At 40.4% G+C, this 25,868-nt stretch overlaps 1 protein-coding gene across 1 annotated transcript in view; it reads right to left on the bottom strand.

Moving 5' to 3' along the window:
- Window positions 1-393: 393 nt before the first annotated feature.
- Window positions 394-25,868, bottom strand: part of sntg2 (syntrophin, gamma 2) — a 114,189-nt gene continuing 88,714 nt past the window's right edge. The window contains exons 15-17 of the mRNA XM_072365889.1: window positions 6,341-6,433; window positions 5,834-5,944; window positions 394-4,207 (exon numbers count right to left, since the gene is read on the bottom strand). Of these exons, the coding sequence (XP_072221990.1) occupies window positions 4,079-4,207; window positions 5,834-5,944; window positions 6,341-6,433 (333 nt within the window). The 3' untranslated portion in view covers window positions 394-4,078. The remainder of the gene's footprint in view (window positions 4,208-5,833; window positions 5,945-6,340; window positions 6,434-25,868) is intronic.

Below are 25,868 nucleotides of genomic sequence, written 5' to 3'. Positions count from 1 at the left end.
TTAGTCTGAAGTTATGAAAACAATCTTCAGTCTGTAACTTTGTCCTCTGTAGAAATCTGCACTAATTTACTCATTTAACATAAATTACAACACTGCATCCAATTATGCTGCCAATTAAATCAAAACTATAAGCGACAGCTAAATTATCCTGTAAATCAGCGTAACAAGACTCTATGACATATGAATGCAGTTTAATTAGATGGAAAACCTCTTATCATCTCCTCCTAAACCAGAATTAAATTTAGATTAAGATGGGAAATTAGAAATGTTGGTCAATTAGCCGCATATTTAGATAAAGTGACACTCAGTCGGAGCTGCGAAACAACACAGGCTTCGGAAAAGAAAAGTTTTATTTTTGTCGAGTTGCAGCTATTAATCGTACAGTCCAATAAAACGATCGATAAGACAAATCAATCAACATCTCGGATAAAAAAAACAGAATAACCAACAGGAAAACAGATGCTGCTTTGACTGGAACGCAGGTGGTTAACGAGTCCTCCGGACACTCATCCAGCGTCTCCATCAGTCATTATAATCACCTTTTATGTAACTCGTAGCCTACGGCGTCCGTTTCATATGACTCATGGACATGAAACATCACTCCCAATGTTTCCCAGCTGTCTTGAATGTGCTGGCAAGATAATTAAAGTGGCAAAATGACACAGCTTTAGCTAACACTCATGTTGTGATGGGTGAGGTGTGAAAGAAAAGCAGAAGAATCTTCTTCTTCTGCAGAAATACCTGCAGAAGGAGGACTGTGAGGGTTAATATCTTAAATAAAAGTCTTGTGATGTAGAATAAAAGAAGAGTTTTGTTTTTCTAAGGAATAAACAGAAAGCATTATCAGACACTGTGGAACACATGCCAAAGAGATAGTTTGATTGAAACTCCTATTAGCTTTTAGGCAACATATCGATGCAAAAAAGAAAAATGAAATGCTAAAAAAGTCTCACTGCTGATTCTTTACGGCCACTTTTCATCTCATCTCCGGATCAAAGGCCGGCTGATTTCAGTCATGCTGAAAATCAGCCGGGAAGCGAGAAAAGGCTCATGTATGAAGCGCCCGGTCAGTCGAAATCTGTAAATCAAATGAACCGTCATTCTTTTCTGGTGCAGTTCTTGGTTTAGTCTTTAAAATGAGGTCATTAGGTCGGTGGTTAGTCTGGTTGCTGGTTTGATTACAACTGTATTAATTCCAAAAGCAAACTGCCTCGTTTCCCAGCTTATAATACCTTAAAATCAGCAAATTTACTGAATTAAACCCACTCTATGTCCATGTGCTGCAGCTCAACTTGGTAACTGATAAACCAGCACACAATGGCCCTGAATCTGTGATCATTTTAGGATTTTAATTCAATCGTTTCTCCACATAAATACTTTCTGACGACGCAGGTCGATCAACAAAGATCACCCGATTAGCAAAGTGCGTGACTGTAAAGACACAAAACAATCCGGAGTAACTTTTAAGCGATTAAATGTTCAGAAACGCACCATCAAACCGGTTTGAACTGGTCTGAAGTTCGCTTTGGATCACGTGGATGAAGGAGAGAGATGCTGGAAGAGACCACTGGAGAACTGGATTAAATTACAAGCGTCATTTCTTTGGAACATGGTGGTGGTAGAATCATGGTTTGGACCAAATGGGCTCGCCATAATTGATCAAACAATGGATTCTGAATTAGACCGATTGACTAACCGACTGATTGATTTGGCCGATTTTTGCCACTTTCTCACATAATCGGCACCGGTCGATTATTAGCATGCTAAGCGCTGCATTGGTCATTTTTTTCATCTCATCTCCGGATCAAAGGCCGGCTGATTTCAGTCATGCTGAAAATCAGCTGGGAAGTGAAAAAAGGCTCATGTATGAAGCGCCCGGTCAGTCGAAATCTGTAAATCAAATGAACCGTCATTCTTTTCTGGTGCAGTTCTTGGTTTAGTCTTTAAAATGAGGTCATTAGGTCGGTGGTTAGTCTGGTTGCTGGTTTGATTACAACTGTATTAATTCCAAAAGCAAACTGCTCGTTTCCCAGCTTATAATACCTTAAAATCAGCGAATTTACTGAATTAAACCCACTCTATGTCCATGTGCTGCAGCCCAACTTGGTAACTGATAAACCAGCACACAATGGCCCTGAATCTGTGATCATTTTAGGATTTTAATTCAATCGTTTCTCCACATAAATCATTTCTGACAACCATTACCGATCCGCAGGTCGATCAACAAAGATCACCCGATTAGCAAAGTGCGTGACTGTAAAGACACAAAACAACCCGGAGTAACTTTTAAGCAACTAAATGTTCAGAAACGCACCATCAAACCGGTTTGAACTGGTCTGAAGTTCGCTTTGGATCACGTGGATGAAGGAGAGGTGCTGGAAGAGACCACTGGAGAACTGGATTAAATTACAAGCGTCATTTCTTTGGAACATGGTGGTGGTAGAATCATGGTTTGGACCAAATAGGCTCGCCATAATTGATCAAACAATGGATTCTGAATTAGACCGATTGACCGATTAACTAGCCGACTGATTAATTTGGCCGATTTTTGCCACTTTCTCACATAATCGGCACCGGTCCATTATTAGCATGCTAAGCGCTGCATTGGTCATTTTTACAGGTGCTCGAGGCATGCAGGACTGGCTGCAGTCCTCCTTCTAACCACTAGGTGTCACTACTTAGAAGTAGTTCAACAGGAAGCAAACATGCTAACGCTACAACTCTGAAGCATTCCCTTCCTTGTAAATTAAATTCTATTTTGAGAGAATGAACTGCTTCTGAACTGACTTTAATCAGCTGTAGCACCGTGTTATGAAGCCGTTGGCAGACAAAAACACTAAATGTTTAAAAGTGTCTTTAATTTATCGAAACACGAAAATAAAGCATGGCTATTGGCCCGTGTGGTCTTCTGCATAGTAGAAAGCAGTAAACAGTTATTTTTGTAAAGATCGGTAAAGTCTTAGATGGTCATTTGGCTTCTAACAGAGTCTCTCAACTAAAAACTCCCTTCAGGACAGATTTCTGAGGGTGTTTTTAAAGGTTTTTTACCATTTTTCTGTGAGTATGCACACAAATATGTTGCCTACATGTTCATGTTGCTCAATAAATGTTTACCATCTGTTATTAAACTGAACACATCAGCCATCAGCTGTACTGATTTGAACATACATTACTGAATTATACCGGTGAATTCTGAAGGAAAAAGACCGTGAACATGAACAATAAAATGCAGTAACGCACAACCAAAGAAGGGTTAACGAAGAATAAAGTCATTATCCTGGAACGGCCGAGTCAAAGTGGGGCGGATAAGTTGCATTTTGTGTTCAGCAGCAGATACAGAAGATAAGCAGATGAGCTGTGAGGAAGACAAACTAAAGCGAGCTGAGACTTGTTGTCGTGTTAAACAGCTGTTAAATGCAAATAATTCATTAAGAAATACAGCAAATACGTAACTCCACTGCATTAGGATCATAATAACCGGTTTAGCAATAATAGGAGGGTGAAACGTCCTTGTTAGCCACAGAAATGGGAGACTCTTCCTTTATTAATTTACGGACACAACAACACAAACAACTTACTGTTTAATCGAAGCCAGTCAGGTCGACCTGGTATAAAAGCTGCGATCGTGACCCAATTCTGTGGCTCCTTAGAGGCTCATTGGACTTCATTATTGTAGGAATGCTGCGTTATTTCATCGTAAAAGCCAAGAAAACCACAAAAAAAAGGGACAGAAAGCTAAATTTTTCTTTAACGCTCAGCTGTTGAAGGTTTGGGACTTTTTTTTTTATCTTAAATCTTTATAGATTATCTGATGAAAGCCGGCAGCTGTTGGTTTTTGGTGTTATTACGTCAGATATGTGACAGCTTCACCTTTCAATCAGAATCAGTCGATGAAATGAAGGAAAAACAATGGAAGAACTGTGAAAATAAATAAAACCATCACCGAGTCATACATCATCTTCCTGGAGTCTTATACAAATATTTCTTCTTCAGTTGTTCATACAAAAATAGCAAGGACTGGATGCATAAAATACAGCTGATTTCTCCTCCCGTACATCCGGGGTGACGCCGTCTCTTCTTAACTCTTGGAGTAGTTTCCAGAGAAGCTTTGACTGCACATGAATAGAGGGTCCATGGAGGCCACTTTGGCAGCAATAAAAGAATGTATACAGTGCAGGACGGCTGTTAGATTCGCAAACTCTAGTTCCTGAAAAACACAACGACAAGAAACGCATCGATTATTTTAACTTAAAGAACAAATCTGGTTTAGTTTCATCTCTCCCAATTGAATCTGCTCCATCACACCAAACTAAACCTGGTTAGATTCTAAGAGAAATTTGCTATATTTCACTGCATTTAACTCAGAGAAGTTCCTGATTAACACACGTTTGCATGGGAGCAAACAGCCTGGCAGTCAAACCGATCACTGCTTTCAATTCAATTCAGCTTTATTCATAAAGTGCCAAATCACAACAAATGTCATCTCAAGGCCTCTTCAAAGTAACCAATCCAAGCCAATTATTGTAATACAATCAGAATCCAATTAACCCGTCCTGCGCGTGCACGAGGCGACGGTGGAAAGAAAAAGTCTTTTAATAATGTCCAACTTATTCGATGTCGGGTCTCAGAACCAACAGGTCCAGCAGGGAAACCCAGACATCTCCCCAGTGACCCTCTTCAGCTCCTCCTTTGGATCCTGAGGCGTTCCCAGGTCAGATGGGATATATAATCCCTCCAGTGGGTTCTGGTTCTGACCCGGGGCCTCCTCCCAGGAGGCATCCTAACCAGAGGAACCACCTCAGCTGACTCCTTTCTATGTGGAGGAGCAGCGGCTCTAATCCGAGCTCCTCCCCCCCGGACGGTGGAGCTCCTCCCCATATGGTGGAGCTCCTCCCCCCAGATGATGGAGCTCCTCCCCCTATCTCTCAGGCTGAGCCCCGCCCCCCTCTGAAGGAAACTCATTTCAGCCGCTTGTATCCACGACCTCATTCTTTGGGTCAGAACCCAGATCTGTGAGCTCAGGTGAGGGTTGGAACAAAGATGGAGCAGGAACCTGAAAGCTTCTCCTTCCGGCTCAGCTCCTCTTCACCGTTTTCTGATTGACAACCACGGCCTCAGATTTGGAAGAGCTGACTTTCAACCCTTTAACAATGTTTTAAAGTTAAAACTTTATGATCGTGTCTAAATTATGGGATGCCTCTTCGTGTTAAAGAGAGTTTTTTCCTCCTACTGTCACCCACCACCTTCTGAAGGTGGTTGGATTCGATGCGATCTGTTGGTTTCCTGGTCAACTAAACTGGAATTAATTGGATTTAATTGGACTGTATTTAATCAGAATACAATTTAACTTGTTTAATTTAACCCTGAGATGACTTCTGTTGTGTGTTGTCAACACAAAATAAACCATAAAGCCTTATTTAGCTGCATCTTTGCACTTTTCACCACACAGAGCTTGAATAAGGGCAGCTGCTCTCACCAGAAAAGGTTTATTCAGTTCTGATCTGAACAGACTTTTCGGATGAAAGGTGAAGTCAAGCCAACCTTATTCAAGCTCTTAAGATAATCACGACCTGGGTGAGAATCGACAGAGACACCCTCCAAATCTGCGTTGTTATGTCAGTCATTCCATGCACAGAAGCCATAAAAGTGGAGGAAAATGACAATGAATTATTCTCACATTGATGCAGTAAAGTTTCTGAAGACAAATGGATTTCCGTACATCGGACACGAAGGAGAATATTCCGTATATTACGTTTAAGATGGAAAATGACTAATTTGAAATGAAACATGTTCACAAAATCTTTTATTTCGATGATAAAAACCACAGAATTACCTTCATTTCTATTTGATTGCTCTCTGCGTTCTTGAAAAGGAGTTTTACCCTGGTTTTCCCATCATCAGAGGAGCCTTTAAGCTGAGAGAACTTATATCGCCACAGAACGGTCTACAAGGAAGGGAAGGGATTATAAAACACAGCACGGGGATTTCCACATTGACTACAGTACTTAAATACCACACTTTACTTCAGAGAGACCTGCAGGATCAAGAAGTGACACATTAATGTGCCGCAGTACTTGGGGAAGTGTGTGATTTTTAACAGAAGATTAAGACTCTGCGCTAGCCTTGTAGTGATTCACTGCAGAGCTGAGTCAACATGTGGAGAGGCTGCCAAAACAAACTGAAAAAGGAAAAAAAAAAGACTAGAAACACAATGGGAGCCAAAGTGTGGGAGTGAATATCACATCAATACAGGAAACAAAACACTCAAGTGCATTCTGAGGAGCTATTACGTTGAGAGCAGCAAGGAAATGGACTAGAATGGTGAACTCTCATACTTTACCTTTGAAGTGCCTTCTGAGCAGGTGAAGCCTGATCCAAAATCTATGGTGAAGCACAGCACACTCCCCTGGCTGCTGCATGTGTAGCTTTTGGACTGATGAAACAGAAAGAATCAACATCAATGAACAGCTTTTAGGGTTTTTATTAAATATCACTCACTGAATGAGCATCCAAAGCAGCCATTCATACAAAACACAGCTTAAAACGACGTTGCCAAGTGCTTTACTTCGAACATAAAAGCATTAAAAACTAGATTTACAAGCACAGTGCAGTGAAAGTAATCAATACAAGTTGAATTAAGTCAGCTGATTAAATGCAGTGGTAAACAGGAGTTTGTTTTAAAAGAAGAGTTGAGGCAGAGCTGCAGTTATCTGGGAGTTTATTTCACATATATGAGCCATATAAACTGGTTTCACTCTGCAAACCTGTTCCTGGAGGTTCAGAACGTACCAGAAGACCTGAGATGAAACCATTTAAAGCTTCACAAACCAACAGCAGGGTTTTAAAATCAACTCTCTGTGTAGAGACCTCGGGATGGTCTCAGTTCGATGGTCTCTGTTACAGTCATCAGGTCTGCATGGAGCAGCTTTTCTAAATCTCTGACACATCGGTCCTTTAATCCTGGAAATATTCTCCAGGTGACTGTCGACCGACTTCATAAATGACCTGATATGGCTGTTAAAGTTCAGGTCTGAGTCCATAATAACATTATAAACTGAAGCTGAGCTCAGACTTAATTCCATTCCGACTCCTAAGAAAATCTTTGTTTCACTGAAGGAAATTCTAGATCATCCAGTTATTTTTTACTTTGAGGCTCTTCACGAGTGTTTGTCAGGGATTTTAATCTCTTGGTCTCTTGTGTGTCGTCTGCATCAATGCGGCAGCATATTTTACAAAGTCTGAGCCAGTTGGAGCATGTAAACGTTGAATAAAAGAGGCTCCAGAATCGAACCCTGAGGAACTCCACATAACAGATGTGTCATCACACAGATGTATGATAACCTACAGGTACAAAGTATTCTCTGTGGTCAATAACCCTTGAAACATTCTTCAGGTGATAGTCGGCTGACTCACAGGTTTTTGACTTGGTTTGTAGGTTTTAACATCACAGACTGAAGCTGAGCTCAGATTTCTAACCTCCGTTTTATCTTTGTTTAAATTAAGAAAAATTCTGGATCCTCCAGGTTTTTATTTATTCAAGAGACAGAGAGATATCATAAAGGATTATAATCCCCGGGTGAGATGTAGATTTACACATTATCTGCATAACTGGGGTGGATGTTGAATAAAAGAGGCCCCAGAATCGAACCCTGTGGAACTCCACATGACATTTTTGTCCAATCAGATGTATAGATACAAAGTATTCTCTGTGGTCAATAACCCTTGAAACATTCTTCAGGTGATAGTCGGCTGACTCACAGGTTTTTGACTTGGTTTGTAGGTTTTAACATCACAAACTGAAGCTGAGCTCAGATTTCTAACCTCCGTTTTGTCTTTGTTTAAATTAAGAAAAATTCTGGATCCTCCAGGTTTTTATTTATTCAAGAGACAGAGAGATATCATAAAGGATTATAATCCCCGGGTGAGATGTAGATTTACACATCATCTGCATAACTGGGGTGGATGTTGAATAAAAGAGGCCCCAGAATCGAACCCTGTGGAACTCCACGTGACATTTTTGTCCAATCAGATGTATAGACACAAAGTATTCCCTCTCTAATAAGTAACATTGTAGCAGAAAGTCCCACCTGCTTAAAGCCCACCTTTACCAGGAGATGAATAATAATAGCTCTTATTCTAAATAAAGAACATGTGCAACAAATATGACTAAAAATGACTTTGTTCTGTTTGTCAAAAAGAAATGTAACTGAGCCGTAATTCACAAAATAAGAACTTCTAAGTGGGCACACTTGATGGGAATGTGGCGTTTGCTGTTATTTTCAGTAAAAGCTGTGTTTGATAAACATCTGTCAAGAAGTTACAACATATCTTATTCGTTAATAATGTAGTTAAGTAATCCCTCAGCTCCAACAGGTTGAAAGATCTTCAATTCAAAAATCATCTGTGATACAATTCATCAACAGATTAAGAAAAAAGCAAGACTGAAATCAGGAAAATGCATCAAAACACTTGAAACAGTTTAATGAGATCAAATTTGTTTCCATAAAAAGAGACAATTTTGTACTTAATTAGGTTTTAAAATGAATATCCGGCGAAATCATTTTTTTAATCTTTGCGTCCCTCTTCCACTCCTCGACTATAGATTCAAACAAGTACTTTTAGTGATATTTTTACTACAATATGTTTCATGGAGCGCCACAGATTTGACATCACTATGAAATCATATTGCAAGGAGGGAGACGATGGGATAAATCAGAAGAATCCAAAAATCTCACCCAATGGAGCTTTATTATTCCCATTATTTTAGTAACAGCATCCTGACTCTTGATCAGGGTTTTTATCGCAGCTTCTGCTCGAGTTCGTGAAAAAAAAAGATCAGGAAAACAAATGGATTGCACATCTGAACAGTTCTTTTTATATTGGTCAAAAAACATGTCAACGTCAGCTAATACCTGCTTTTAATTAGCATACGGCGTCAGATTTCTGCAGGTAGTGAAAATGTGTAGCCAGCTGTTGTCCCTGGACATGGAGCTGAATCATCAGGGGACTTTTTTTGGTGTTACCTCTGCATTTCTTTTGATATTTGGAGAGAGGCATGGATCGTGTCATGCAATATAGACGACCCCCACTGGTTGTCTCAGTCCTCAGGCAGTGCACCCACAGCTGTGTCTGCCAGGAACAGGAGTGTACTATTATAATTAGGGAGAAAACCAGGAGGTGGATCAGTAGCTCTCACACTCACTGCTGCAAAAACAGACTGTCGGTGTGATTCTGACTGCAGACTCGGGATGACACAGCTGTCACTGTGGCTGTAGTCACGGCTGCAGCCACAGTGGTCATTACACCCATTAAAAAGTGCATCGGAGCCAGTATTTTAACACGGACTCCACACAGTGGTTGTGTGAGCAGCGACTGCTAAGCTTACCGAGCTCTGAATTGAAGTTATAACACTCTTGAACTCCTGTGGTTAGTTGGTGGGACATTTTTCAAAGCAGCACCACAGGTTCAAACAGTAACAGCTGGACATATCTTCAGTACAATACTATAGATTGAACCTCCCAGCAACTCAGCTTTAAACAATAATAAGTGAACTAAACCACTGGTTCCCCAGCAGAGAAGGCAGAACAGCTGTGTGCACAGCTAACAGCTGGATACTGCAAGATATTAGCATTTTTATAATCAATAACGAGCCCTAAATGAATCAGTTTCAGTGTAACAACATGTCTCATTTCAGTGGTATCTCCTGAATCTTTCCCTTAATTAGCCTTAACTTCTATGTTTTACTGCATTAGGTTTTCACAGAGTTATGACATGTTAGACTTTTGTTTCTGTGTAAAGTACTACATAAATATATTTTATGTACTTACATCCTCTGTCTTGTTAAACTGATCTTTTTTAACTGAATTTACTCCAACAGAGAGGCGCATGGAAATAAAACCTTTATTCTTTACATTTGATGGTGAGAAAAGAAGTTAAATGTTTGTGAATACCAGTTTCTGAAAGGCTAATACTACTTAGATACTACTAATAATACTTAGATGCCCAACCCAGATTGTTTTTGGCCACAATAAACACGTTGCTGGTTTCTTATCATTAGATATTTAAACGTATTGTCTTGGCAGAATTAGTAGAGTGCAATTAAATGCGTTGTTTGACTAGCACTGACCCGTATTTTCCTTATAATAAATCAATAATTCCAGTGGGTGTCTCACTGAGCCGGTGAGCATAATTTGGTTGATGGTTAAAAACAGAAAGGAAGCAAATTAAAACTAATTTCCTCGCATTTAAAACACCTACATGATGTTTTAAAGTTATACGGATATAGAAATATAAGGATAACAGTCTGAATTCTTAACTTTTTTTCATAGAGATGACAGATAAATTTGTAGGACCACGATAAAGACGATAAAGTTTGAATTTTTCCCTTAAAAGTGTTTCTGTAATCAGATTTATGATGACATGTCTGATACTTTTTCTGCTCATTTTCTTTTTCTTTTTAATGAAACTATGTGAGAGGTATTGAGGAAAATATCTACTGAACAAGCAGGAAAACACTGATTTGATTTGATTTGAAAAATATAGGCAAAACAATTAGCGACACAAATACAGATAATCTCAATAAAGCCTACACCTAATGAAAAAACACCATATATATTAGATATATTTAAATGGTAACACAACTGCACCAAAGGTTGAACAATAAATATATAAACACATACAAACACGCACACCCTAATTATTCATAGACCTGGAAAATTAAAATAGCTATGATTTTAGTTTTTTTTAACACAGTAGTTATTGACCTCAGGTCAGTATCTCTCTCTGAAATGTAGTGGAGGGCTAGTTGTGCTAAAGTGGAAGTAACTCCACTCAGAATGTATACTTGAGTAAATGTACATGGTCATTAAAGATCAAATATAAATAAAGTACATTGTAGATTAAACTGTTAAAATATTCCTACAACAATCAAGCTAACAGGCTTGCTAACTAACAGTAGCGAGCCAAGCTAATGAGCTTTCTGGCACATCCTGACAAAAGAAAGGGATTCTTTTATGTTCTTATGGCTTTTTATGTGTGTTATTATGTAAAATAAGAAGAAAGAAGTTACTGACACAGTAGAGAGTAAAAAAAAAAGTACATTTGTCGATTAAACTGTGAAAATTATCCCCAAACAAGCTTGATTGCTAACAGACAAACAAGCTAATACACTTGCTAACCAACGGTAGCGAGCTAATGACATTCCTGACATTCCCTGACAAAAAAAGGAAATTCTTCTTTTTTTAATGCTTTTTATCATCTGTACTTAGTAAAATAACAAAAGAAAAGAGTTAATAACACAGTAGAGAATAAATAAACTTATAAGTGACTGAACGAAACAAAATGTCTGTCCTGGATAAAACGTATCTATAGCTCTTTTGTGATCCTGCCCCATTTGTCCACATATAATCATGAAGTAGAAAGTGGAAGCAGTTAGAATTGCTGATGCTGTGGACAGAAATCACAGATGTATAGCTTCCTAATCTCTTATTTAGACCGACTACATGGCAACACAAGGTCTTGAACTCCCAGTGTTGCCAGTCTGAACATTATTAGCACACAGTGCTTCACATAGAAAAAGTGCACCGTTTTAATTCCATCTCATTTCCATTATATTTTTTTTCTTTCCTGCTGTTTGCACGAGCAGCTTCCGGTCCGGCTGCCTGAAAATGTCAAAAAATAAAGAGAAGAAAGCTATTCAGGAAGCTATAAATGTTTAACATTCCCTTTACTGCGGCAGCACAAACAAGCATGTGTCTCAATTCCTTTCACAGGTCTTTTGAAAGCACTGATGTGTGAGCTTCTTCATGCCTCTCTGAAGGCTTTTCTTGCCTCACAACTTCATTTTGCAATTGTGTCATCCACTCAGCTGGAATACCAAGAAGTGTATTCTGATTTTTCTGTTTGTGTTCCACTTTCAATTTATTTCCATTACTTTTTTTTCTCTTCTTCTTGCAGGCACCACAGCGCCATGGCGATTTTAATTATAGAGTACGGTGTGCAGTGAATGCAGCATGGGCCTGTATGGCCCTTTTACTGAAAGGGTTTTCTACTAACAGACCTCAACCTCCTGTCTTTAGCAGCGTATGAATTCAGCTGTGACACAGATGAAGAATAAATAAATATATAAATAAACACAGTGGCAGGCCAGCTGCTAAGTTCTTGCTGTCACCAAATATAAGACTGTGTTGTGACATGGTGAGCAGTGACTACACTTCACTAATTGGACAGGATTTTTCTCAGGGTATTAGTAACATGAATGTTTTTTAAAGAAAATCCTTTTAGTACAGTCTGACAGAAGAAAGTGCATGTGTGTCAAAGGAAATGTACTGGAATAAAACATGGAAAAAGTGTCATAAAAGTGCGTGTACAGTTGTATTTTCTTAATTTGGCCACAAAGTAAAGAGCAAATGATCAAAATGTATTTCAAATTATCTTGAAAATATCTAAATACCCATGCTTTTTTCCAACCATAACCTTATAAATGCATGATTGGTGGTTACTGTACTGTCATAAAACACCAGAATAGTAATTCCGTTTTATCACTGGCTTCATAGCAGAGCTAAGAAGGCAGAACCGTTGGTTCCCACTGATAAGAGATTCCAAGATTCCCTTTATCGTTCACTCCATATTCATCAATACAGAAAAGAAACTGTATAAAAAAAGATAATGGAAGACATCAATGTTTTAATGCTAAAAGAACAGTTTCTAATTAACTGCCAAAAAGCCCTCAAGCAGCCCCTCTTTCCTTAAACAACCATATCAACGGCTCTTCTTGTGGTCAAGATGTTGCTCCGTGTCAGAAGGGTCAAATTATTGGTCTTTGGAACCCAGAGGCACAATTATTTGTTTGCAACCAAACAAAACTAATAAGGAGATTGCTGAAATGACAACCACTGGGTTAAGAACTGTCCCAGGCATCATTAAAACCTCAAAGGGAAGCAGTGAACAGGAAGAAATTTAAAAGAAATGATCGTGAATGGAGATCACTGATGAAATCAAATCAAACAAAACCAGCAACAGAACTGAAGGGAATGTTTAACAGTGAAAGTATGAGCATTTCCACATACAGAATACAAAGAAAACTCAATGTTTTGGGACTAAACAGCCATAGGAAAAAAGAAAAAATCTATTAAATCTATTAAAAAAAGTATTTGATTTGCTAGTGAGCTTAAATATGGGACATCCAAGTATTACCACTGAGTGGGAAACCCCACACTGACGACTCTATACTTGATTTTACCAGTTAGCAACAATTCCTCGTTAGCCTGGAATACCTTTGTAGGCTTGAGCCAAATATTATTAAAAAATGTTTGATTTTCAACAGTCATAATTGATGACAAATAAGAAAAATGTTTTAATTACAACAGATTTATATCATTAGCAGGTGTCCTTCGCCATCTTGTGATTCTATCCCCATGATTTATTTCTTGTCATGTGACACTGATGCTAAAACTATGGTAAAAGTCCTCTTGACTGGATTATTTTAGATCAGCCAATAAAATCATTAGATGTTGGGGAAATGTCCCAATTTATCACAATTCAATCTACGATTCAGACCGGTTCAACCAAAGCCAGAAACATTGGTTTAATACCAGTTTGGACCAGTTTTAGAGCCAAACCGTGGTTATGGCAGCTTGCACTGTCAAGTCCACAAAAAAGTGTCCAACTTCAGTTTTAAAAAAAGAAATTGATTACTTTAGCCAAGAGATAATCTTGTCATCAACCTATATATGTGAGGTACTGATTTTACTGCATTTACAAATACATAGTTTGGTCAAAAAGAAGGAAAGGATGCTACTTGTGTACGGTTACGGGTATCCTCCGCTAGATCTGTCCAAATAAGGGGAGGAATGCTAAAAATATCACAAAATTATATGAGTGGCCGTCATGTGTGAGTGCTTAAAGAGCCCATCAACGCCATGTTGGGTTTCATCATCCGCCACATAAAGCAAAGAGAAAGAAAGAAAGAAAAAAGAGGGAGAAAATGCAACCAGGACAGTTTTTGTCAGTCGTGCCTCCTACTTTTACCCCATCAGCAATCCTTACGTAAAGCCCAGACCCAGTCAGTTTGAAGGTTAGTCTACTCTGGACTCAGCAGAGTCCTCAGAAGCCACAGGAGGCCGCTTTAATTGGCTGAAGAACAGAGAATCTCAAGCAAATTGAGATACTTCATCGGTTTCATAAGACTCCCAAAGGACGGTGTCCCACATTTTCATTGTTAAAGACTTTTGAAAAGAGCCACATTATCATATTTCATACTGTTGGTTTCACAACAGGGAGATAGGGGGAAGCTGGACATGCAGCCACAGCAGAGAACATGAAGCTAAAGGGTTTTATTCTTATCAACAACTTACATGACTGTAGCTGCCTTAGGGACAACTCATTAATCTGACCTCACATGGTATTATTTAAGGTGTTTGATGGACAGTTGACAGTTTGATGTCAAATCGGGGGTGGATTCAGGCCAAGCTCAAAAACTAGTGAATAATCATCTTATTACCAGTTGTTAGTCGACAATTTTCTTGTCATTTGGGTAGTTTTTTTCTGTTAAAAAGGAAAAGAGCAAGTGGTGAATCAACAGGCAACAGAAGGGCTCAAAAAGCTTTTTCCTTTGCTTATAAACAAATTAATTAGAAAAATAAATGGAAACATCCATCCAATTTGGTAAAACTCTGCCTCTTGTGGTGATAATTTTCCAAAACCAAAGTTACAGAATCCACCTTTAAACTCTTTGAAAACACTCCCATTCAACCCAAAATTGCATTAAAGCCCCTTTGCTCCGTTGTGTCTTCATCATTCCAGCAGGAAGCATCTATCATTCGACACAAGCTGCACGCAGATAAAACCTGGGCAACACTGATTCAATTTCAGCTTCCCAAGGATTCGCTGCCAAGTGAATAATTCAATCTCGATGGCAAAAACTGAAAATATTATACCCTTCACCAACAAATCATTTATCATTTTGCACTGACCGTTAGCTCTACCAGCTTGGTGAGTGTCAGCAACAAGCAGCAATGCAAATACACATCTAATATGGTTCTTAACACCATTCACCATGTTGGGTGAGACCAGTGAGCTTCTCCTTTCATTTCAATGAGCCTTTTCCCAACAGCTATTTACAGAAGCTACCACAGGCTCCATGTATTGGTTGAAAACTGCCTCTGGAAGCTTCCCAGCTGATGCACATTACCACAGAAGTCTTGTAAAAGGGGTCTTTAATGTGCACTTCATGAGCACATGCTATCAATGATAATGCACACTGAGGCCAAATAATGATGCATGTCCAAGGCTAAGAGTTTGCATCCTCATTTTACCATAAAACTAACTCTCATATCTGTAATATATCACAATGGAAGCTCGACTCGTGCAGCTCTAACGTTAAACTAATGTTAATGATATGCCAACTTGGGGTTTTGGAAGTTATTCGAGCTTACGTCTGAAGACAGGAAGCTACCAAAACGTAAATGCTAGCAGCAGTTTAGCCGTTAGCATTGGCTGCTACAGAACAGCATCTGCATGCAAGGTTAGTTTGGTAAGTTCTGGCAGCCAAAGCAATGGTTTTTTAAATGTCTTTTTAGAAAAAAGCATGCTTATGTTGATGGGTATACCATCTAGTTTCCAACGCATGTTGAGCAGTTTGCAGATCTATCTTCTTGAGAGTAGTTTTAACTCTTCTCACGGTTGTTGTCTGAAGGTATTGTTGTTCCAGGTGGGTACAAGTTGTTCAGGAGCTTTAAATCAAAGTTATAATCCCAGAAACCAGAAGCAGAAGCCAAGCAAACTTGTGAATCCCTGTTGGGGCCCGACGTGTTCTTCTTCATGAGCTTTTACTCTGAACAGTTACTGCTGCTGGCAGGAAGGACCTCCTGTATCTTTCTGTGTTGCAGCCGAGCTGAAGAAGCCTTGAACTGATCACACTGATATTATGCAGAGGATGGTGGGTGTTTTTCTTTGTGTTCACCAACTTCTCACCAATTCTTCTCTTTACAATCAGCTCCAGGGGCTCCAGATCATCCCCAGCATGGAGCCAGCCTCCTTTATAAGTTTGTTCAGTTTCTCTGAGTCTCTCTCAGATCGTATTCTTCACCACAGTCTTGTGGAAGATTTACAACATCTTGGTTTAGACACTGAAGGACCCGAGCTTCTTGTAGACTCGGGTCCAGTCTGCTGTCCAGGTAAACCCTCAGATATTTAGTCCTTAACCACCTTCTTCCCCCAACATGGACACAGCGTTTGGCTTACTCCCGGTCCTCCAAAAACCCACAATCATCACTTTTGTTTAGTTTGTGTTTGGGATGAGGTGATGGATCCCACACTGTGCCACAAACAGGTCGACCACTTCCTTTTAGGTAGCCTCTTGTCCACAAATCCCACGAACCGTGGTGCCTTTGTCCGGTCGTCAACCAGGTGGCTGCCTCCACATGCACCCGTTTTTCCTGCTTACAGATCGGTGCAGGCTGACTTGTGGTGGTGAGAGAGGGGTGATGGGAGGAGGCAAGACACGACCGGTTCGCCAGCTGATGCTTCCTAACCTGAGGATTATGGGAAGAATTTGTTTCTTGCAGGTCAGACTGAGCAGCGGTTGTGTTGCACTTGCATCATAAAACTGAGCAGGCAAAGAGAAACTGGAGCTGGTCAGAGCATCCTGCCTCAGGCAAAATAAAGTTCAAGCTGCTGAATGATTAATCCGTACGATCAAGGTGAGACTTGCTGTGAGAAAAGTTCTCTCAAAATTAGGCTCAGAGTCGCTGGAAACGATTAACACAAAACATTTATTTCTTGCAAGAAAGAGACGAGTCGGCAAAACCATTCAGGAAGCTGCTCAGAGCTGTCTGCTAACAAAATGGTGCTAATGTTATTTATATTGTTTATGGTAGCTGGCCACACAATGTTATGGGAAACGGGACATTCAATGTTATGGGAAAAGGGACATTCAATGTTATGGGAAAAGGGACATTCAATGTTATGGGAAAAGGCATTACTAGCCATTCAATGTTATGGGAAACGGTACATTCAATGTTATGGGAAACGGTACATTCAATGTTATGGGAAACGGGACATTCAATGTTATGGGAAAAGGGACATTCAATGTTACGGGAAAAGGGGCATTCAATGTTACGGGAAAAGGGGCATTCAATGTTATGGGAAACGGGACATTCAATGTTATGGGAAAAGGCATTACTAGCCATTCAATGTTATGGGAAACGGTACATTCAATGTTATGGGAAACGGTACATTCAATGTTATGGGAAACGGGACATTCAATGTTATGGGAAAAGGGACATTCAATGTTACGGGAAAAGGGGCATTCAATGTTACGGGAAAAGGGGCATTCAATGTTATGGGAAACGGGACATTCAATGTTATGGGAAAAGGGACATTCAATGTTATGGGAAACGGGACATTCAATGTTATGGGAAAAGGGACATTCAATGTTACGGGAAAAGGGGCATTCAATGTTATGGGAAACGGGACATTCAATGTTATGGGAAAAGGGACATTCAATGTTATGGGAAACGGTACATTCAATGTTATGGGAAAAGGTACATTCAATGTTATGGGAAAAGGGACATTCAATGTTATGGGAAAAGGGACATTCAATGTTACGGGAAAAGGGGCATTCAATGTTACGGGAAAAGGTACATTCAATGTTACGGGAAAAGGTACATTCAATGTTATGGGAAAAGGGGCATTCAATGTTATGGGAAAAGGTACATTCAATGTTATGGGAAAAGGGACATTCAATGTTATGGGAAAAGGTACATTCAATGTTATGGGAAACGGGACATTCAATGTTATGGGAAACGGTACATTCAATGTTATGGGAAAAGGCATTACTAGCCATTCAATGTTATGGGAAAAGGTACATTCAATGTTATGGGAAACGGGACATTCAATGTTATGGGAAAAGGCATTACTAGCCATTCAATGTTATGGGAAAAGGTACATTCAATGTTATGGGAAAAGGGACATTCAATGTTATGGGAAAAGGTACATTCAATGTTATGGGAAAAGGGACATTCAATGTTATGGGAAAAGGTACATTCAATGTTATGGGAAAAGGGACATTCAATGTTATGGGAAAAGGAACATTCAATGTTATGGGAAAAGGCATTACTAGCCATTCAATGTTATGGGAAAAGGTACATTCAATGTTATGGGAAAAGGCATTACTAGCCATTCAATGTTATGGGAAAAGGTACATTCAATGTTGTGGGAAAAGGCATTACTAGCCATTCAATGTTATGGGAAAAGGGACATTCAATGTTATGGGAAAAGGGACATTCAATGTTATGGGAAAAGGGACATTCAATGTTATGGGAAAAGGGACATTCAATGTTATGGGAAAAGGGACATTCAATGTTATGGGAAAAGGCATTACTAGCCATTCAATGTTATGGGAAGACGAGTTCAGACAGTCAAAACACTTTTGCTTGCTACATAGTATTATGAGAACCAAAAGACAGGAGTCACATAAAAGTTAATGTGAGCAGCAGGACCCCCAAATCATCCCGTCCTTTCAACTATAAGGGCTCCGAACTGCTTCAGCGGTGAGGGCAGAGTTCATAAATTGTACATGGAGTGTGTGAAAGCCTCTGTGGAACTTCTCTGAAGCACCACTCAGGTCAGTTTTAAGTCAAGTCTTAATTTTTCTGCAGTGGACGAAGCATTCAGAGGCTTCACAGAAGCAAAAGCACTAAAACAGCACAAATACTCCTTCATATAGTCTGCAATGAAAAAGAAATATGTCACTAGGAGATTTTCTCAGTTGACTTAATCATAATCTTTGATTTGTCCAATACTTTTATTCATCATAATCTGCATTTCATACAAGCTTAATATGCATTTCTGGTGCAGTAATAACCAGTAAATGAACAGTTTTAATTGGACGATTATGTGTTTATCTTGTTTTTATTCAGTTAAGTGATGAGGCTTTTTAATACAGCGAAAGAAAGGAAAAACATCAGATGTTTAGTGAGGGTTGGCAACTCCAACTCCCAGACATCTGAAAACACAGTGTTTAAGGAGTATCAGTCACAGAAAGTGCAGCAGGCATCAGTCGGCTCAGTGGGCTGCATCGTATTATTACAAAAAATAGGCTTTGAATTTGGATTTGAAAGTACAAGAAGAAGCAGAAACTCTGAAAGAAACGTTTATTCTGCTGTTGTGCCCTAAAACATTAATGAATGACGCCTTCAGTCCGCTGCAGCTGTAAAGGAACCGGCTGACGTTCCCTCTGTGGTCGGCTCCTATCGTGCACAGCGTCGTGCACAGGGCCGTGCACAGTGGTTCAGTTGGACAGCGCAGTGCATGCGGCGTCCTGTGTGAGCTCAGGGTGAAATACTTTGTTTCTCTCATCATATTCTGGGGTCTCAGGTGTTTTAAGTCGACTCCAGATCACAGGATCGCTTCCTGATGAATTATTGATGCTGGTGAGTTTGAGCTGTGATGTAAATGATTTGCTCCTCATAAACGCTGAAGGTGTGAGGCCAGTGCATTTACTGCTGTTAGTGTGCTTGTGATTTACTGCAGCACATCAATGGTGTCTGCTTCTATGGAAACTGAGCCGAGTCCTCAGCCCCATTTCGATCCATTTCAGCCCGTGTGGTCCAGACGCTTCCCTCTGAAAAGCTCAGGGAAGCGGCATTATGTGCTTCCTAAACCACCCATTCTGCCCTCTTTGTAAAGCCTATTCTCCTCTCCTTCTAATGAGGTTTGTGTGAGCAAAGCCAGTTTCAGACTACACATCCAAATCTGTGTTAGTGAGAGCAAAAAGTATCACAATAATCCTGCAAAGCAAAGAACTTTGACGTGATGTCAATGCATCCCTTTCAAAACCTGCATCCTGAGCCTCTGAAATGCTCTTTTTCTTAATTTGGATAAAAGCAAACAGAGCATTAAACTGACTGTGGGCAGACAGGAACGTTTGTCATTCATCTGATCTGTAGACATCCACTCCTCAGTGACCTGTTGGGAGTTATTGCATAACACCTAATAATCACTGTTATTTTAGATAATTATCTTCATTCATCTGTTGGGTGAGAGCTGGATGAAACTAATAGAAATGTTTGTTTTGCAGCTCTTTGAGTTGACTGGCTTCCTTTTAATGGATTAAACCCTGATGCAGCACACGGGCCAGTCCTCTATTATGGCCTCTGGTCATTAGAGCTTGAACCTTTCCTTTTTGTTCACAGCAGCTGAGCCTAAAAACATGTTTGGATTTGTTGTCTTTTCAATGAGTTTGTCATTGCGCCTCGCTGTCCTCGGTTGCCTTGGTCTCCTCCCTCCGTGTACTTTCTTCTTTGTGAATTAGCTAACATCTCCATCGCTAAGTTCCTTTCTTGTCTGTTGCTTTATTTAATCTTTCAGTTCATGATTTTTGTGGCTCAGGACTTCTGTTTGAGTCTCCCATAAGCTTTTACCAACACCGTGCTGACTTACATTAGAGCTATTTCTGTCATCATTAACTTAGTTTTTCTATCTTTTTCCCTTCTATCCCACAGCAGGAGTCCTGGCCAAGTGTTTTTGTGTTTATTTGCACCTCTGTCCCATACTCCCACGTCTCCCCTCTGTTCATTGAGCTCCTCTGGCTGCCCTTAGCATCAGATTCAAGTCCCTGATGTTAGCTACAAAGAGCTTAATGGAACGGCTCCATCTACTTGAATGCTCTTGCAAAGGCTTCTGTCCCAACTGGGTCCCTCCGTTGGTCCCAGGATTGTCGTCTAGCAGCTCCTACACCACGCCTAAGACAATCCAAACTCTGTTCATGTGGCGTCCCACGATGGTGGAATGACCTACCGAGCGCTACCAGAACAGGGGCGTCCCTGTCTATCTTCAAGAAGCTCCTGAAAACCCAGCTCTTCAGAGAGCATCTCCTATCCCAGCACTTACCTTGTACTTCCCTACCCCCTCTATCTCTGCTCTTTATCTTTCTGCACTTCCTTCTATGCCTGCACCCTATCTCTACTCTGCCCCCTCTGACAGAGTCCGACTCCTGGGTTCCTTCTATGTAGCTTATTGTTAGCTTTTTATAAAGCTGTTATATCTTCATTTGTAAGTCGCTTTGGATAAAAGCTTCTGATAAATACAGAAACAAACGGTTGAGGCCAATGGCCATCATTCCCCGGTCTAATGGAGGTTTCTTCCTGTTAACTGGGTGGGTGCTAACCCATGCATGCAGTGTAATGCATTGTTTCCTTCACTAAGCTACTCTGTTAATACAACTATACTGAATATGGCTGATTTGGAATGAATTAAATGGATTATATTGTTGTTTTTTCTCAGTTTAAAGTGATTTTAAGTATTTTGAAGTGGCGCTGTACAGATAAACTGGTCATTGGCAGATAAGTGGAGATTTAATGCCAGTAACAGCTTAACTCGATACTAACTCCGATACTGCGGCGCCACAGAGAGCACATTTTGCATGTCAGATGAATACAAACTGAGAACTCAATAGCTTGAAGGCCATTTGTTGGATCTGCAGTGAAAAGGTGGTGGTCAAAGGTACTAAACAGCACCATCGCATTATTATTAAAGATCAGCTGTTGTTACAGATAGATAACAACATAAAATATAAATCAGGAGACAAACATGTCGAAGGTTGAAGTGTAGCAGAGAGGAAGGTGTGGTAGAAACCTTCAGAGGTCTCCCAGGTCTTGTAGCTTAGCAACAACTCAGCTGATGATGTCACACACAGCGTCAGCAGGTAACTCAGGTGAACTCTCAGCAGACAACATGGACAGAAAGTCACAGCCAGCAGTTCAACATCTGGGCTCCAGGATTCCACCATCTGTTGTTAACCAGCTCTGTGATCCTCCTCCTTTACTGTTAGCGCTCTGTCTGCAGTCTCTGTCTGCCCGGATAGTCTTAAAGCATTTTATCCACCAGAGATCTCACATTTCCCCTGATGATCAAGAGAATAAAAGGTTTAAACTTCCTCCTTTTCCTCCATTTTGTTCCTGCTCTGCATCCCAGACGTCTCCTCTTCAACTCACCTTGATTTGAGGTCTTATTCCAGGCATTGCTCGGGCTTTTTGGAAAGCTCAGTTAAGCTGCTCCAACGGGTTCACAACTTTCCCGTTGCCACGGTTACGCATAATATCGGACGTAAACGAAAATGAGTTACCAGCAGAACTGCTTCCAGCAGCATTGAAACCAGCACAGAAGAATGTTTCAGGGAATCTGTGTTCTCACAGAAAAAAGCTCAAGAAGACACTAAGAAAGACTCCGGAGCTGCTGCCTCAAGGGCGACATGATAAAATCCATAATAACCGGCTGTGTTTAAGACCACATGAACATCGTAAAGTCTGTCTTGCAGCCTCAATCATCTGTGAACTACAACCAGAGGTGGATTATATCAAATATATATATATACTTATGAATATAGTTCATAGATATTGTTGTTTATAAAAGCCTATTAATCGTAGTATACTGTGTTTGCTACATTAATACATGGTAATATCGTTGATATAATAAAACCCTTCAGAGGTGACTTATTGGAGCTAATCTTTGCAGAAAGATCAAGAAGGAACCGTTTCAGTTGCTTGAACTGAGATAAAAAGCACTTTGTACTTAAGCAAATACAGCCAGAACATTTGCGATATCAGAAAAACCAAAACATCAGCTCCAGTAACAAGTTATTCAGCATCTGAATTGAGAGCAGAATAACTCCAAATGACCACATGGGCCCTTCAAGGACAGAGGGATCATACCCACTTCCCTTAGCTGGTGTAATACTTGATGCTGTTCCTTTGGTGAAATAAGAAGTCATTAATTACATCTGGTTCCCATGCCGACCCAGGAAGGATGCGAAGTGTAATTTAAATATCTTCTGACAGGTGCTCTGCTCTGTAATATTTATAAGTGTCCCGAGCACCGAAGCCCTCAGGCTTTGCAGTGTTTTTAGCTTCATCTTTGGTGTGTGTTGGGGGGGGGTTACAACAGGGACCGCCGGCCAGTTCATGATGAGTCCGACCTGACATGTGGCATTCTTGTTAAAGCCTGAATCCAGTGTGTGATCGCGGCTCTGATGCAGCAGGTCCCTGATAATGTGACTTCATTGTGCTTCGGTTCAGAGTCCAACGGTGCTGACGGAGCCAAGCTGGTTTAATCAGATGATTCGGCGCTTTTAAAACTTTTAAAACGATAAAAGGAAGTTTTTTTTTTTAGTGAAGTGAGGAATTTATCGAACTCGAACGGTATATTTCTGATAATAACTCAAACGCCGGCTTCGTGCAGAACAGGTGAAATGTGTGACGGGTAAACAGGAGAAACAACAAGAGTTTATAAATCAGATTGTGTTGTTTTATCTCCTTTTCAAAGATAACAGCCCACAAGTGCTGTCTTTATTCATGTATTGTGTTTAATATCCATCACCTCATCTGTCCTGGTATCAGTTCTGTGAGCTCGAACTCGGCTGCCTTCTTATCAGGTGGTCTTTGAGCTGCTTGTCCAAACTCCCAGACACACTATCTGCTCTCCTTAATTGAATATATCAGCAGTGTGGCTGTAACTTTAGCTTCACTGGGCTCAAAGTGTAATAATGTTCAGTATAAGTTCAACTTTTACAGCCTGACACCGGCTGTACAAACTGTTCTCTGTCAATAACGGCGTTCTCAGAGTCTTTTACTGTCTTTTACTGTCCTATCTAACGATTTAATGAGCTCCAGCCACTGTCCCAGACTAAACTAGCTGCCATATTTCTAAGTGAGCAATTTCATGGCCTGATACACATAATTAAGACTGTAAATGAGTGTTTTCACAAAAAATAAAAATAAATTTCACCTCCACCCTGCTGGACGGATGAAGCCAGCTTCTGGTGGAAATGTTCTGCTGTCAGCTGCACTGAGGAGCATGCATCTTCCATCCAGCAGCAGCCTCAGAGGATATAAGAGCCCAGTGGATAAACTATATCTGAGGCTAATGTTCCAGCAGAGTTAGCTAAAGAGTTAGCTTTATCCCACCGTTTTAACAACTTGGTCCAGTTCAACGCTGGACTGAAGGAACTGAGCCACAAAGAGGATCAGTTCCAACTCTCAGAGCCTGAACTTCAGAGCAGGGAAATGGAAGCATCTGAGAAATAACTCCTCATGGTTTATTTACTGATTTATTTCCTCCTTTAGCAGCAGCTAACGCTAACAGCTTAGCTAATGAAGATGACGTACACCAACTTCTAAGGAGTTCCTGCTGTTCCTTTCTGAAAGATGAACATTATTGTTCCCACATTACTTTGTTAGCTGAAGCTTTCTAGCTGAACGGTTCCGTTCTGTAACTCAGACAACCTGCAGCTGTGTTTAAGGTGTTTCCAACACAACTCCGGTCCTCTCCTCACTCTCGGTGTGTTAGCGTTACATTATCAGCATGTTTCTGATAAAGATGGAGGTCTCCAGGTACAACTGTTTAATGAGGTAAATATATCCAAAATGTTTAAACGCAGTAATTAACGGTTCACATGCATTACTACGAGTTACGCTGTGCACATCTCCGGCTTGGTCCATTACTGTGGATGAGAAAGCATTGTTGGTTAGCATCTGCTGCTAACTTACAGCTAACTGCTAACTTACAGCTACATGCTAAACTGTTTCCCTCCAGGATCAATACAGTAACTATCTGTATAGAGAGCTGGATTGTGGATAAGGTCCTCCATAACACCGGTCCTCTCCTCACTCTTACACCCTTTCAATCGGACTGTGAAGACAGGACTGAGAAAAGCCTCTGTGCTTAAATTAGGGATCAGAGCGGCGCACATAGCTGCACCTTTAGTGGAGGCAACAGACCGGAGCAGATGTTGTCAACGGCAACAAAACGAAGCAAAGCACAAAGTCCAATGCACGTTATGCGGGATGAAGATAGTTTACCACGGTTCCACCAGCGTGACTTACGAAACCGTCTCAAAAATGTTCAGCTTCAGGAGCAAAAAGACGCACCAAATAAGCACTTTGGTGATTAATCTTCGTTTCATGATGACGTCACCACTAAAAGGCTTTAATTGGCTTTATTAGCCAACCCCAAAAATCACCTAAAACGCTCATTTCTAACCGAAACCAAAAGCCCGACTCATCAAAAAAGAGCAGAATATTTGACCTTTATTGGCCTGGATCCCTTTGTAATATCAAACCATTTCCATTCATGTTTTTGGGCGAATGCTAAAGTTTAGCAGCTCGACTCTGCCAAACAAACCAGGCTGAGTGCTGCGTCGTGTCCCTTGTTGCGCCTCCACACCATGATAAAGGCAGAAACACACACATGAATCCCCTTTACAGTCTGCTGTGGCTCTACAGAAGCCTGGAAGGGACAAACCAAACACCGGCTCCCCTCTGTGACATTCTGCTGGTTATAATTTACAGGTCTTCATTCCAACAAAAGGCCTCATTTCTGTTTGTTTCCTACATTGTTGTCACTTCACACGGATCCAATTTTAAAAACGATTGTTGGTTAGCTGAACAGCAGATGTCACAGGCTTCATTCACCAAGTCTAACTTTACAGCTTAAGAAAAGTTTGAGCGTTTCTTCTCCTGTTCCCTGCAGTGAGCATCAAACTCAGGCTTCCAGTCTCACTGCAGGCTTTAACCTTCTTTACCTCGTCCTCTACATCCTACAAACGACCCCAATTTAACACCGACTCAACTTATAGGTAAAAAATAAACTGTTTATCCTCATTTTCACCCAATCGGAGCATATAAAACCACATAAAACATATAAAACCACCTGCCACCACCTCAATAACATTTGTTATTGCTTAAAATCTGTCGCTGTAACAGCTGCAGAACCCTAATCTGCATACAGCTGTGCTGTCTGCTGGAGTTTGATACCCGACTTTCGTCATTTCCAGTGGAACATGCTAATGATTTCTTGCTTCTCTTGGGCTA

This window comes from Leuresthes tenuis, unplaced genomic scaffold (genome assembly GCF_036924035.1).
Source record: "Leuresthes tenuis unplaced genomic scaffold, fLeuTen1.0.hap1 SCAF_15, whole genome shotgun sequence".
Lineage (NCBI taxonomy): Eukaryota > Metazoa > Chordata > Actinopteri > Atheriniformes > Atherinopsidae > Leuresthes > Leuresthes tenuis.
The sequence above is the reverse complement of the archived record's forward strand: the minus strand, read 5'-3'. Positions and strand labels throughout refer to the sequence as shown.